Source organism: Terrapene carolina, unplaced genomic scaffold (genome assembly GCF_002925995.2).
Source record: "Terrapene carolina triunguis isolate 2854851 unplaced genomic scaffold, T_m_triunguis-2.0 Scaffold88, whole genome shotgun sequence".
NCBI classification, from domain to species: domain Eukaryota; kingdom Metazoa; phylum Chordata; order Testudines; family Emydidae; genus Terrapene; species Terrapene triunguis.
The window spans coordinates 21,123,565-21,136,968 of NW_020664439.1; the positions used below are offsets into that span (position 1 = coordinate 21,123,565).

The 13,404-nt window shown below is 42.8% G+C and overlaps 1 protein-coding gene across 2 annotated transcripts in view; it reads right to left on the bottom strand.

Annotated features, from left to right (window-relative positions):
* The window catches only part of PLOD2 (procollagen-lysine,2-oxoglutarate 5-dioxygenase 2), a 78,806-nt gene that overhangs the window by 17,037 nt on the left and 48,365 nt on the right, over positions 1-13,404 (bottom strand). For both annotated transcript variants that reach the window (XM_024214841.3, XM_024214840.3), the window contains exons 9-10: positions 12,449-12,574; positions 10,417-10,538 (exon numbers count right to left, since the gene is read on the bottom strand). In XM_024214841.3, the coding sequence (XP_024070609.1) occupies positions 10,417-10,538; positions 12,449-12,574 (248 nt within the window). The remainder of the gene's footprint in view (positions 1-10,416; positions 10,539-12,448; positions 12,575-13,404) is intronic.

A 13,404-nucleotide genomic window follows, 5' to 3' on the forward strand; every position in this document is an offset into this window, starting at 1 on the left:
CTTCAGAATAGTATATACACAACACTTCTGTCCCAGTAGAGGTAAACATATCTAACCACACAATGGATAAAGGGCTAACTTTTATTTACGAAATTAAGCCTGAGGAGCAGAACTACTATAGTATCTCTACTACATCCTGAAAAGCTACTAATGCCTGTAAAAATTCCCTGAAATGGAGAGGGGGAAAGTAGGGCGATCATCCAATAACAAGATTCTAGGGACTGATAATCCTATAAGGAACTGAAACAAATTACTTTTTACATTTGTTATAGCCTGAACATATTCATCGTAATCTCTAGAGTTTTCTGTTATACCAAAATCTACAACAGCTGGTTAAATCTGGTCTCCAAATTGCACGGGTGGCTACATCCAAGTTCACAGTTGAACTGGAAAGCGGAAAAAAATGACAGTAAAATATCACATGTTCCTTGAAGACAAGCTTTTTTAAAAAACGAAGAACAGAAATTCCAAGAGATGTGCATACATAGGCAGAGTGCTCAGATGACTTTACATCTTCCTTCCTTCCGCTCTCATTTTGCTTCTACAACTGGTGCAAAGAATGTCATTTTGTGTTCCCGATACAGATTACATTCTGGAATTATATCAAAAACCACTGCCATCAATGCACCGACCATACACAGCTTTAGGTCTTTTCAAGGATAGCCAACACTGCCACCCAGTTGTCACAATATCCGAGAGGTAAGTATACAGATAGAAAGCAACTCAAACAAGACATAAGAAGTAATGGGGGGGGGTGAACAATCCTTTTAGGGATCTAACTAGGAAATTAATCTCAACAACTGTTGAGGTGATCTGGCCTCCAGCCTTCATGGTTCTGACCTCCAATCTCCATGGTTTTGGGAGTCCTACTAGACTCATTTATCCAGAACATTCAGATTGCAACATCTTCCACCTTTTCTGGCTAAGTAATGTGTTCTATGATTATATCAACTCCATGTTAAATTTCTGCAATTGACTGTACCTAGTGATGAAAATGGAAGCCAAATGAACACTACAGATAGTCTATCACACGGTGGACTGCCCCTTAAATGTCATTAAAAAAATAAATAAAATCTAAGAACACATGACAGTGATGTCCGGGCTCTGGCTCCTCATATGAAACTAGATGAAACTCTAACTCTTGGTTCTGATAACGGTCACAATGGAAAGCAGTGGGGGAAGGGAGAGGAATGTAAACCAAATGAGTGAGGTTGGTTAAACTAAGGAGAAGAAGAGAGTAATGTTCCTGGAGGAACTGTTATGTAATTCTTAATTTTGTACAGGGGTCAAATAATGGGCATACTAGAAGGACATGGATAGAAAAATGAAAATCTACCCCATTTAATGAATGTGCTGTGCCAAAAGACTGCCAAAAGTAAAAACAGGAAAGTCACAGGACTCTGCCATAAGTTTTATATCTTAGAATGGCTGGTAGGACTCATGCATACCCTTTCTCAGGATATTCTTCGTAGTGATAAAAGACAAGTAGACAGTAATATGCTACATAATGGATTTGATATAGCTCATGAGTCTATGGATAAAGTTAAGGACATTGGGTCTATTTCTCAAAAAGCTTGGATATAGAAGTAAGAGTAGTCCATTTGTATGGAACTCTGGAATGTGCACACAACCAATGTTTACTGCTGATAAGGGAAAATAAAATACCTAAACAGAAAATAGACTGACTAGAAAATAAATCCAAAATTAAGATGTCAAGAACTGAAAATAGCCATTCAGCGGTCAAGACTTTTGTGGAATGTTGATTGGTGGATTATTTCTATTTGTTCAAACACATATTCCACACAAGAAATCTGTTTAAGACAATGGGCCAAATTCAGAGGTGAGTCTAAGGGTATGTCTACACTACGAGAGTAGTTCGATTTTAGTTAAATCGAATATGTGCAATCGATATTAGAAAGTCGAACATGTGTGTCCACACTAAGGACAGTAATTCGACTTTGTCAGTCCACACTACCGGGGAAAGCGTCGACATTGGAAGCGGTGCACTGTGGGCAGCTATCCCACAGTTCCCGCAGTCCCCGCTGCCCATTGGAATTCTGGGTCGAGCCCCCAATGCCTTCTGGGTAAAAAAATGTGGCGAGGGTGCTTTTGGGTAACTGTCGTCATCCGTCAGTCACTACCGCCCTGCCTCCCTCCCTGAAAGCGCCGGCGGGAAATCAGTTCACGCACTTTTTGATCAGTGACAGCGCGGACGCCACAGCACTGCGATCATGGATCCCGCTGCGACCATCGCTGCAGTTGTGGCCGTTCTCAACACCTCGCACCTTATCATACACCTTTCCCTGAGGCAGATGCAGAGAAATCAGGCGAGGAGGCTACGGCACCGCCGTGAGGGCCTGAAGTCGGAGAGTAGCACAGAGCTGTCAGAAACCACGAGCCCCAGCGCCCAGGACATCACGGTGGCAATGGGGCATGTGGATTTTGTTGAACGGCGATTCTGGGCCCGGGAAACAAGCACGGACTGGTGGGACCGCATAGTGCTTCAGGTCTGGGATGAATCCCAGTGGCTGCGAAACTTTCGCATGCGGAAGGGGACTTTCCTGGAACTTTGTGACTTGCTGTCCCCTGCCCTGAAGCGCAAGGACACCCGCATGCGAGCAGCCCTGACTGTCCAGAAGCGAGTGGCCATAGCCCTCTGGAAGCTTGCAACGCCGGACAGCTACCGGTCAGTCGCGAACCACTTTGGCGTGGGCAAATCTACCGTGGGGGTTGTTGTCATGCAAGTAGCCAAGGCAATCGTCAAGGTACTGCTGTCAAAGGTAGTGACCCTGGGAAACGCGCAGGCCATCATAGATGGCTTCGCTGCGATGGGATTCCCAAACTGCGGTGGGGCTATAGATGGGACTCACATCCCTATCCTGGGACTGGGCCACCAGGCCAGCCAGTACATCAATAGAAAGGGCTACTTTTCAATGGTGCTGCAAGCACTGGTGGACCATCGGGGACGGTTTACAAACATCTACGTCGGATGGCCGGGCAAGGTTCATGACGCTCGCGTGTTCAGGAACTCTGGTCTGTTTAGACGGCTGCAGGAAGGTATTTACTTCCCGGACCACAAGATAACTCTTGGGGATGTGGAGATGCCTACAGTGATCCTCGGGGACCCAGCCTACCCGCTAATGCCCTGGCTCATGAAGCCCTATACTGGCGCCCTGGACACAGAAAAAGAACTGTTCAACTACCGGCTGAGCAAGTGCAGAATGGTGGTGGAGTGTGCTTTTGGCCGTCTCAAGGGGAGATGGAGAAGCTTACTCACTCGCTGTGATCTCAGCGAAACCAATATCCCCATCGTTATTGCAGCTTGCTGTGTGCTCCACAATCTGTGTGAGAGCAAGGGGGAGACCTTTATGGCGGGGTGGGAGGTTGAGGCAAATAGCCTGGCTGCTGATTACGCCCAGCCAGACAGCCGGGCGATTAGAAGAGCCCAGCGGGACGCGCTGTGCATCCGGGAGGCTTTGAAAGCCAGTTTCAAGGCTGAGCAGGGTACCCAGTGACTTTTAAGTTTGTGGACACAGAAGCAGAACTTGCCCCCGTTTCTTTACCCAGTTGCCGTCGACTATCCTCTCCAATTACATACCCCCTTCACCCCCTTCCCAAAAAATAAAATCTGTTCTGTTTTGTTAATGGACACCGTTGTCTTTATTACTGTTTTCGCGGGAATGTTTTAAACCTGGGACGCAGACTGTGGCGGGGGGCGGGTTTAGGGTTGTGATGCAAATGATGCTTCTAAACTCCAGGAATGACAGGCTCCGCAGTGGTGGACTGGTTGTTTCAACGGAGCCTGCCAGCCCTCCTGGCCGGGACTGCGTGTATGTGTCGGCTATGTGACTGTCTTGCAGGGGGAGGAGGGTTACAGATCCCCTTCTGCGCGGCTCTGTGATGCAGGGTAAGGACCGCTGCATAAGATCTGTAACTGCCCTCCCCCGCCACCAAGTCACAGAGCAACACCACCCCCCCCACCACACAAAACATGAAAACCACCTCCCAGACTGACCAGGATAACTAGTCACTGCACTGTATATGTGCCCTGCTGCTGCACCTGCCCCCTGCTAAAGGTGACTGTCCTGTCCAATGACCAAGCCCCTTCCCCCCCCTTCAGACAGACTCCCCTCCAAAAGAAGAGGATGGAAACAGAAATGAACAGAAACGTATTCTTTATTAACAACCGCACATGGAACGGGGGCGTGAAACTTGGACGGGGTCTTGTGTGAGGCGGGTAGGAAAGGACTTTTCAAATTTTGGGGAATGAGAGCCTTCTAGTGGTAGAGCAGTCCGCAGGGGTGGAGTGAAATTTTTCACGGCCCCTTCCACCCCTCCGTGTTTGGACTTTGGGTGAGGGGGGTATGGGACTTGGTGGCGGGGCAGGGCAGTTACAGAGAGACTGCAGCGGGGCTCTCTCCTCCTGCCTCCGGTCCTGCAGAACATCCACAAGGCGGCGGAGCGTGTCCGTTTGCTCCCTCATTAGTCCAAGCAGCGTTTGAGTAGCCTGCCTGTCCTCCTGTCGCCACCTCTCCTCCCGTTCAATGTTTGCCCGGTGCATTTGGGACAAGTTCTCCCTCCACTGTGTCTGCTGGGCTGCCTGTGCTCGGGAGCATCCCATTAGTTCAGCAAACATGTCTTCCCGTGTCCTCTTCTTCCTCCTCCTAATGTGCGCTAGCCTCTGGGCAGATGTGGCTGTGGGAATTGGAAAAAGGGAGTGAATTCCTGAGACAGAGCAATGTATCTGTGAACAGAGAACATAGTCTTTCTCTGTGAACAAGACCATGCAGAGCACCTATCACACGCGCACTGAGGACAAGGTCGAATTTTCGGGCCTCGCCTACAGTGCCTGCGGTCTTGCTGTGGCGAGCTGAGGAGCAGGGCTGGACACCGGACTTTGTCTAGCTGGCAAACATGGTAAGCCGTAGACTTGTGGCCGCTTAAAACTTTAAGAGTGGCACTGGCCTCCTTTCACATAGAAAGCAATGCGAGTCTCTGCTGGCAGCAATCCTGCAAGCATGAACTCTGGCCCTGTCCCACCCCCTCGCGGCTGTAAACCGCGTGGCTGTAAACCGGCGGTTGCAGTTCTGTAAAGGGACGGGCAAGCAGTCCCAATACTAACTTTCCCCTACCTAATTCACAGCAGGGAGTCATGCCAGACATCACCCTCCTGAAGGTCTCGGAGAGCCAGAAGGAGAAGATGCTCCGGGACAGCCTGCAGAAACCGGGGCCATTTGCTGCAATGCTCTGCAAGGCCATGATCCCGGAGTACCTGCTGGCGTTGTGGCGGGGAAACGTGTCCTACCACGGGGGGCCTAATAAGCTCTCCCTGCCCAGGAACCTGCTCATGAGGCTGGAAAAACACCTGCAGGAGGCGTATGAGGAGTTCTCCCCGGAGGATCTCGCCTCTATCCCCGGTTACATTGACCAGTTCTTGGCTTAGGTGCCCTTGGAGGGACAAATGACTGCAGGGTTTTGGGCACTATAATCATGAAGCGGACATTGTGAAATTTTTTGAAAATGGTTCGGACTACATATTGAGGCGCCCAAAGACAGACTAATCATGATACACTTTGCACAGATTCCCCTTTTGTTTGACTTTCCTGTTTACATGTTTTGAAGCACTTTACCCACTGTTAATATTTTAAATCTTCCTGTTTTGTTGTAAATAAATGTTTACATGTTTGAAAGCACTTTAGCTACTGTTAATATTTTAAATATGCCAGTTATGTTGTAAATAAATGTTTAGATATTTAAAACACTTACTGCTTGATCCTTCCCCTGAATCTGTGTCTGGGGTAACGGCGGGGGACGGTTGGTAGGGGATCTCTGTCAGGGTGATGAAGAGCTCCTGGCTGTCGGGGAAATCAGCGGTGCCAGCGCTGTCGACTGCCTCGTCCTCCTCATCTCCTTCTTCATCTTCCCCGTCCGCTAACATGTCGGAGGAACCGGCCGCGGACAATATCCCATCCTCAGAGTCCACGGTCAGGGGTGGGGTAGTGGTGGCGGCCGCACCTAGGATGGAATGCAGTGCCTTGTAGAAATGGGATGTGTGGGGCTGGGATCCAGAGCGTCCGTTTGCCTCTTTGGTCTTCTGGTAGCCTTGTCTCAGCTCCTTGATTTTCACGCGGCACTGCGTTGCATCCCGGCTGTAGCCTCTCTCTGCCATGGCTTTAGAGATCTTCTCATAGGTCTTTGCATTCCGTCTTTTGGAGCGCAGCTCGGCAAGCACGGACTCATCTCCCCACACAGCGATGAGATCCAAGACTTTCCGATCCGTCCATGCTGGGGCCCTCTTTCTATTGGATTGCACGGCCATCTCTGTTGGAGAGCTCTGCATTGTTGCCACTGCTGCCACTGCTGCTGAGCTCGCCACGGTGTCCAAACAGAAACTGCGCTTCAAACTGCCCAGACAGGAAAAGGAATTCAAATTTTCCCGGGGTGTGGCTGGTCAGAGCATCCGAGCTCGGACTGCTGTCCAGAGCGTCAACAGAGTGGTGCACTGTGGGATAGCTCCCGGAGCTATTAGCGTCGATTTCCATCCACACCTAGCCTAATTCGATATGGCCATTTCGAATTTAGCGCTACTCCTCTCGTTGGGGAGGATTACAGAAATCGATTTAAAGAGAGCTCTATGTCGAACTAAATGGCTTCCTGGTGTGGACGGGTGCAGGGTTAATTCGATATAACGGCGCTAAATTCGACATAAAAGCCTAGTGTAGACCAGGCCTAAGAGATCTAAGAGAAGCAAAGCAGTAAAAGCAACTTACAAGAGGAGGTGTATAAGTATCAATTGACATTACAGATCCTGAGGTGTCCAGAAGATGTGTTTATACCACTTTAAATCACTTTTGAATTTGGCCCCAAAACCCTCAGATTTTTAACAACTGTGTGAGCATTGCTTGAGCTATACAATCAAAACTTGAAAAAAGTCAGATCTCTGAAGAGTCGCTCTTTTCAATGCATTCACATTGGAATACTAAAGGGAATGGAATAAAATTATTCTGAATTCCAGATGAAGAGAAGAAAGGGCTGAGAGCAAGCAGCAGATATAACCCACAGGGAATTTGTGTCACAAATCTAACCCAAAAGTTTAGTTAGATTTATCAGAGAAAAGCAAATATACATTTTTCAGATGTCCCAGGGAATCAGATTAATTTCAGAAGGGAGTGGAAACAGACCTTGAGGATAGAAGAATATATAGTTGAACCTGAAATCGACTTAGAATTGATTTTAGGTTGAATTAAGGTGCTCTGTCAATTTATATTTGAATTACTCACTTTAAAATTCCTACTTTTAATAGCTATCATTTGAGCACAATGCTGTTTTCTGTGTTGGCTTATATATGATTATTTACACTTTCCCTTTATGCTACACATCCCCTGCAGGACAGAGACTGTTAGCAAGGGGCATTTCAGAGGAGAAACAACATGGGCCATATTATATTTGTATTGTGGTGGAAATAAGTATCCAGTGTGATGTATCACAGTGTGATTATACTCTTATCTTACAAAGGGGAGTTTGATAGAATGCTATGCAACCCTAACAGGTAGTTTTGTGGGGCTCTTTGCGGTTTTTAATATTCTGGTGAATGGCTAGTTTATAACCACCACTCCTACCATCCATTTAAATTATTTATAATCTGCTGGATCGCAAAGAGTCTTAGGGGCTTTTGTATGTAGTTCTGCTTTCTGTTACATTATGCTACTGTAAGCTTCATGAGAGGAGGCAGAGATCTCTAAGCTCTGCAACGGAGATCTGGAGCTTAGTGTTATAATAGGATACAAGCTTATTACTGAAGACAGCACTTCCCTTTCACACTTGTACAATAATATAAATGGGGGAGGGTGGAAGATCCTCTAGAGCTGCACATACAATAAACCAGTTTACAAGTTTTCAAGTGCAGTATGTAATTGTGGAGAAAAAGCAGACTCTGATTTATTTCTTTTTTCAAACTTGCAAATCTCAAAAGAGCAGCACAGAGTAGACTTCATGATCCTCTCTCTACCTTATAAAGGTAGGGTCAACCCTAAAGATGGATGAAGGAATAAATCTACTGGAAATCAGAACTAAGGTTCCAGGGATTACAGGTATTTCCTAAGTGATATTTAGACCATTAATTCAAAAGAACTTAAATGGGGATAGAGGAAGATAGTTAATGTAGAGCATCATTGATCTAACAATAGCTTGGAGCCCTGTATGATGCAGTACACATTTTTACATGACCATATATTACACACACAAATTTAACCTCTTACATCGGGATACATATGTTTAGAGGTAAGGGGGTGGCAATGAAATATTTTTGAAACATCTCTTGGTATAACTACCTAGGCATGCAGAGAAAAGGCAAGGAATATACAGTGGCTGTCAGAAAAAGATGCAAGACAAATATGTAAATACACAAAGACCAAAGTCAGCCCTGACATTGGGCATGCAACTCCTCTTCATGCCTAACCAAGCAGCACTGGGGATGCATTTGGCCTATAGATGCAATAAAAGACACTACTGGTATGTTCAGTTATATCTAACAGGCTCTAATAAGCCGAAGAGGGGAATGTGGTCCATTAGCCATCACCAATAGTGAGGGGGGGTTGCCAGCAGACAGGAAGTGTTTATATATTAATGATTTAGGGGTTGATTCTTACTTCCAAACTCTGATTGTTTAACCTGTGGTTTAGCTGTGCTTCTGGAGTTGTGTTATTCTATTCTGAAACTTTTATTTGGTTTTATACTGAGGGTCCTTTTCTTAATTATTACTGTGCCTCCAAGGTAATAAAAGACCCCAAGGAATACGCAGCAGCAGGTAAGATTGCCAGAAACACATCGGTAATATGGAAGTGCCCTTTTGGGGACGGAAAATACCTATAACCCCTTAAGTGATGTTTAGACCATTAAGTCAAAAGAACTTAAACATGGATAAAGATAACATCCACTGGAAGTTTTAAATCAACAATTCTCAATATGAAACGAACAGGTAGGAGCCCCGTATGATTCAGTTCCTCTCCCCTAAGCATTGTTTTGCAATGTCCTGAGAATAATCACGATTGCATTTTCTCATCAGAAGTACCTTGAAATACAGTTTTAGAGGCCATTAAAGACATGGAAGCAGACAACGTTGGAAGTAGTTGCATATACATTTAGAACAAAACATGGGAAAAGGCCAAGAAATCTGTTAACCGTTAGCATCTGATGTAATTCTACACAACCCAGAAAAATAATAGCACTAAGGCCCTCCCTAATACAAATAAATAAATAATTTAAAATAATGAAAGAAAATGTATTTTACAGCATAAAATGAAAGTAATTGTAAAGCCACTGAGTAAGAATGTATATATTTGGTATTAGGGAAATAAAATGGATTATTGAGCAGTTTGATCTGGCATTTAACATGGTCTCTGTAGAGACTCTCACTGTTACCTGGAGAGAATAGACCAAAACCATAAAATACAGATCAAAGCTCAGGTTCCAAACTACACCCACATATAAAGCTTGGGGGATGTTCAGAATGGATCTGAACTAATGAAATACAAATTAATGAAATAGGAGACAGATGCAAAATCTGGGTCTGGGTTCAATTTCTGAACCCCACCCTACTCCATACATGCAGAAAGAGAAAATGATGGTGTGTTCATATCCAGATCTCCTTCTAGTTCTACACTAAGTTTAATTTAATTTTACTATAACAAACAAGATCAAAGATGTCGAGTACAAGAATGCATAGAGTTGATGCATCTTTGAATGCAAGCTGTATTTTTTTTCTTGACACATCATTCTATACTAACTTTGTTTTAAGTTTTGAGCATATGTGCATCCCTGAAAATAGTAGCCGAAATGTTAATTTCTGAAAAAAGTATTTTATCTATTTAAACTTGAAACAACATCCACGCATCTTGTAGTGTAATGTAGTATAAAGATTAACTAGTATTTTATGTTGTATCATTTACTTTGTTTGCATAGCACGCTTCTTTTTAAAAACACATTTATATTTGGACAAATTTCATTGCTCATCATATATGCTTAGAAATATGTTCATGTTCCTGCCAGATATACTTCATGAATAATCCACAACATCTGTTCCATTCCTACATAATCTATTATTCCCTATATTCTTAAAGCCTTCATCTGAAGTCCAAATGATAGATCATTTAAACAAAGTTAAATCCAAGCCAACAAGAAATGCCTACACAAATGAACAACAGCTTTTTATATTAAAAACAAATAATGGTATACATAATGAGGACACATCATAAAGCATTCAATATTACAGTGTGTGTGTCTAACTAGAGTTTGTTATTCCGTGAAAATCTTTGCTTAAGTGTCTATTTATCCTCTATTGAAAATGTATAATCTAACTTAACGTTAGTATACAATTTAAAAAAAAAAAAAAAAAAGACTTAGAAAAACCAAATTTACATTCCCATGTTCCTGGCTTCTGCTTGACTCAGGTTCTCCTCAGGTCCAACAATTTTTATACTTCTGATAGCCTTCTTGGCTTTCTCCCAAAATTTCTTGATGTGCTTTTCATGATAAACCTCCTGTAATCATGTTAACATAATTCAGAGTTAATGTAAAATACCAATTGCTGTGCTGTAAGACACAAATAATAAAACATTTAGTATCCAAGTGCAAATTGTACTATCACAGGAAGAAAGAAGAGGTGATTACAATTTTTGCAGATATCTTCAGAATATTTTCAAGTACTAAAACAAGCTCTTTTGTTGAAGAACTTAGAAAAACCACTGTGGTGCAACAATGGAATTCATATTTCTATTATGGTTCTAGTATTGGGGGAATCGCAAACGGTTTATATGATAATTTTGCTGGATGCATATTTTGCAATCTATGGCCCCAAACCCACACTAAAATCTGCACAGATGAACGCTTATGCCCATGCAAACTCCTATGGACTTCAGTGGGCTCTGTAGAGATGTAATGGTCTGCCCACACATATCCAGTTGCAGGATGTGCGATTAGAGCTTTATAAAATGCATGTAGGGATCAGTGTTTGGATCTTGGGTCCAGTCACTCACTTTCAGGTTAAGAATACTATAGAGATAGTGCCTCTCACTGCTCTCCAACAATCCTGGTTGGCCAGTAGGAGGAGAGTCACAAAACTTACTCTGGTTAGAACCACCATCCATCCTTCTGTGAAGTTAAGTAGTTTGTTATGACATGAGGCCTTTTAAATGGACGGAAGTTGGGGAACTGTTTGGACACACTGACTAAAAGAACGGAGTGTTTGTGGGGAGGAAGCAAGGTGGAAGTTGTGCAGAGTATCTTCACCCAAGTTGGTAAAACCAACATTTCTGTGTATATTCATAGAAGTGCTGAATATTTAATAATTCTCTCAGAAATTACTTTCTAATTATTATTTCTCTTGATTGTTAATTTCCTTAGCCTTACAGTTCTCTACAGCATACAATAGTTCTAAGTCAACTCTCAGATAACATGGCTGGCTTTAGAATAACTAAAAACAAAAAAAAAAAAAAAAAAAACCAAATCCTCACCAATTTCCCCCCTCTTTATATTAAAAAGGATAGCCAACTTCTTTTGATCATTCCAGAGGCTATTTAACTTCTGATTGGCACAATGAGGCCCTTGTTTTGCACAATGATAAAAGACCATAGTTATTACTGGTATATAATCTGCATATCTTTTTACTATCTCCCCCGCCCCCCACAAAAATATTCATAAAGCTTGAGGGCACGCTATGCCACTGATGTCAATGGACTACATGCCAGTGTAAAGAGAGAAAAATACAGGGATCAATCCTGCTATCATATCCTGCAAAGACTTGTGCACATCAGTAACTACTCATATGATTAATGCTACTGAAGTCAATAGGGCCTAAATCTTGCAGGACTGAGCCCCTACATAAGTGGTTCTCAACCTATTTACTATTTTGGGCCGCATATGTGGCCCACAATGTGTTATGTGGGCTGCATCCAATACTACCTGTATGGCCCTGAAGATGTCACATGGGCTGCAGCTCTGTGCTGACTGGGCTGCAAGCGGACCATGGCCACAGGTTGAAAACCACTGCCTTAGATGATTAGCAAGGAGCACTCAAAGTAAAAGTCAGCCCAACTGTTCTCTCCTGTGTATGTTTTGAAGACTCATATCTTTCACTTTAAGGCTGGGAGTCTCATGTAATACAAATGTTATGACAAACATCAGGAACCCGAATTGTAACAAAATAACATTGAGGTCTTGGCCACAGAAAGCAGAAAAAAAAACTAATATAATTGAATTAAAGGCTCCAGAAAGTGCCTCTTGAATTTAATCAAATAAACTCTGAGAAAAATGCTATTGCTGCTATTTACCAACATTATATTACCACATATTTTCCATTGCTGCTTACCATATTACGAAAAATCTCAATTACATTTTAGCAATTGCACCTGAATAGAAGTAAAACTGCTCCAGATAGTTCCCCAGTACTTACATTATTATGAATGAAGATACTAAGTAGTTCCTTTGGGTAATCCAGAGTCAACAGTCTGTCTAAAAATTTAGGTAGGAAAGGAGTTGGTTGTTCAATGAAAACACCAATTGTAACCCTTGGATGTTCCTAAAAGAAATAATTTGTTGACACAAAATACAACCAGGAACATTTCCCTCCTCTCTAAGACTACAACAGCATGAGCTCAGTCCTGTTTTTAGTACAGTTGATCTAAACTACATATCTAAAAATCATGCTTCTGTGTGCATTCACTATCTGATTTTACAAGAGGCTAACATAGATGTCCAGTAAACCAAAAGGATTTAGTTTTATTAGGATCTGGGAAACTTTTGGGAAATGAGGAGCCTATACAGGAAGGATGGGCTCCACCTAAACCAAAATGGAACCAGATTACTGGCATGTAAAATTAAAAAGGTCATACAGGAGTCTTTAAACTGAGCACTGTGGGAAAGTCAGAAGGTGTGGAGTTCTGACAGACACATTCCTTTTGGGAAGGATTTATGAATAGGGATAGAAGTTAATAAAAGTACAGATAAGATCTGAAGAGAAACAGGCAAATGAAAAAGAGTCCCATTTAATTATATCACATGAAGGCAGACAAATAAATATTGACACATTTTATAAGTGATTGTATACAAATGCAAGAAGTCTAAATACTAAAGATGAGAGAACTTGAGTGCCTGATATTAAAATGAGGCTATTGATATAATAGGCATCACAGAAACTTGGTGGAATGAAAATAATCAATGGGGCATGGCAATACCAGGGTAGAAAATATATAGAAACGACAGAATGGGTTGCACTGGTGGAGGCGGGGAGGGATGGTGTGAAAGAAAGCAGAGTCAAATTTAATAAAAATCTTAAATGAATCAAATAGTTCCATAGAATCTCTATAGATAGAAATGCCATGCTTGAATAATAAGCATATAACAATAGGA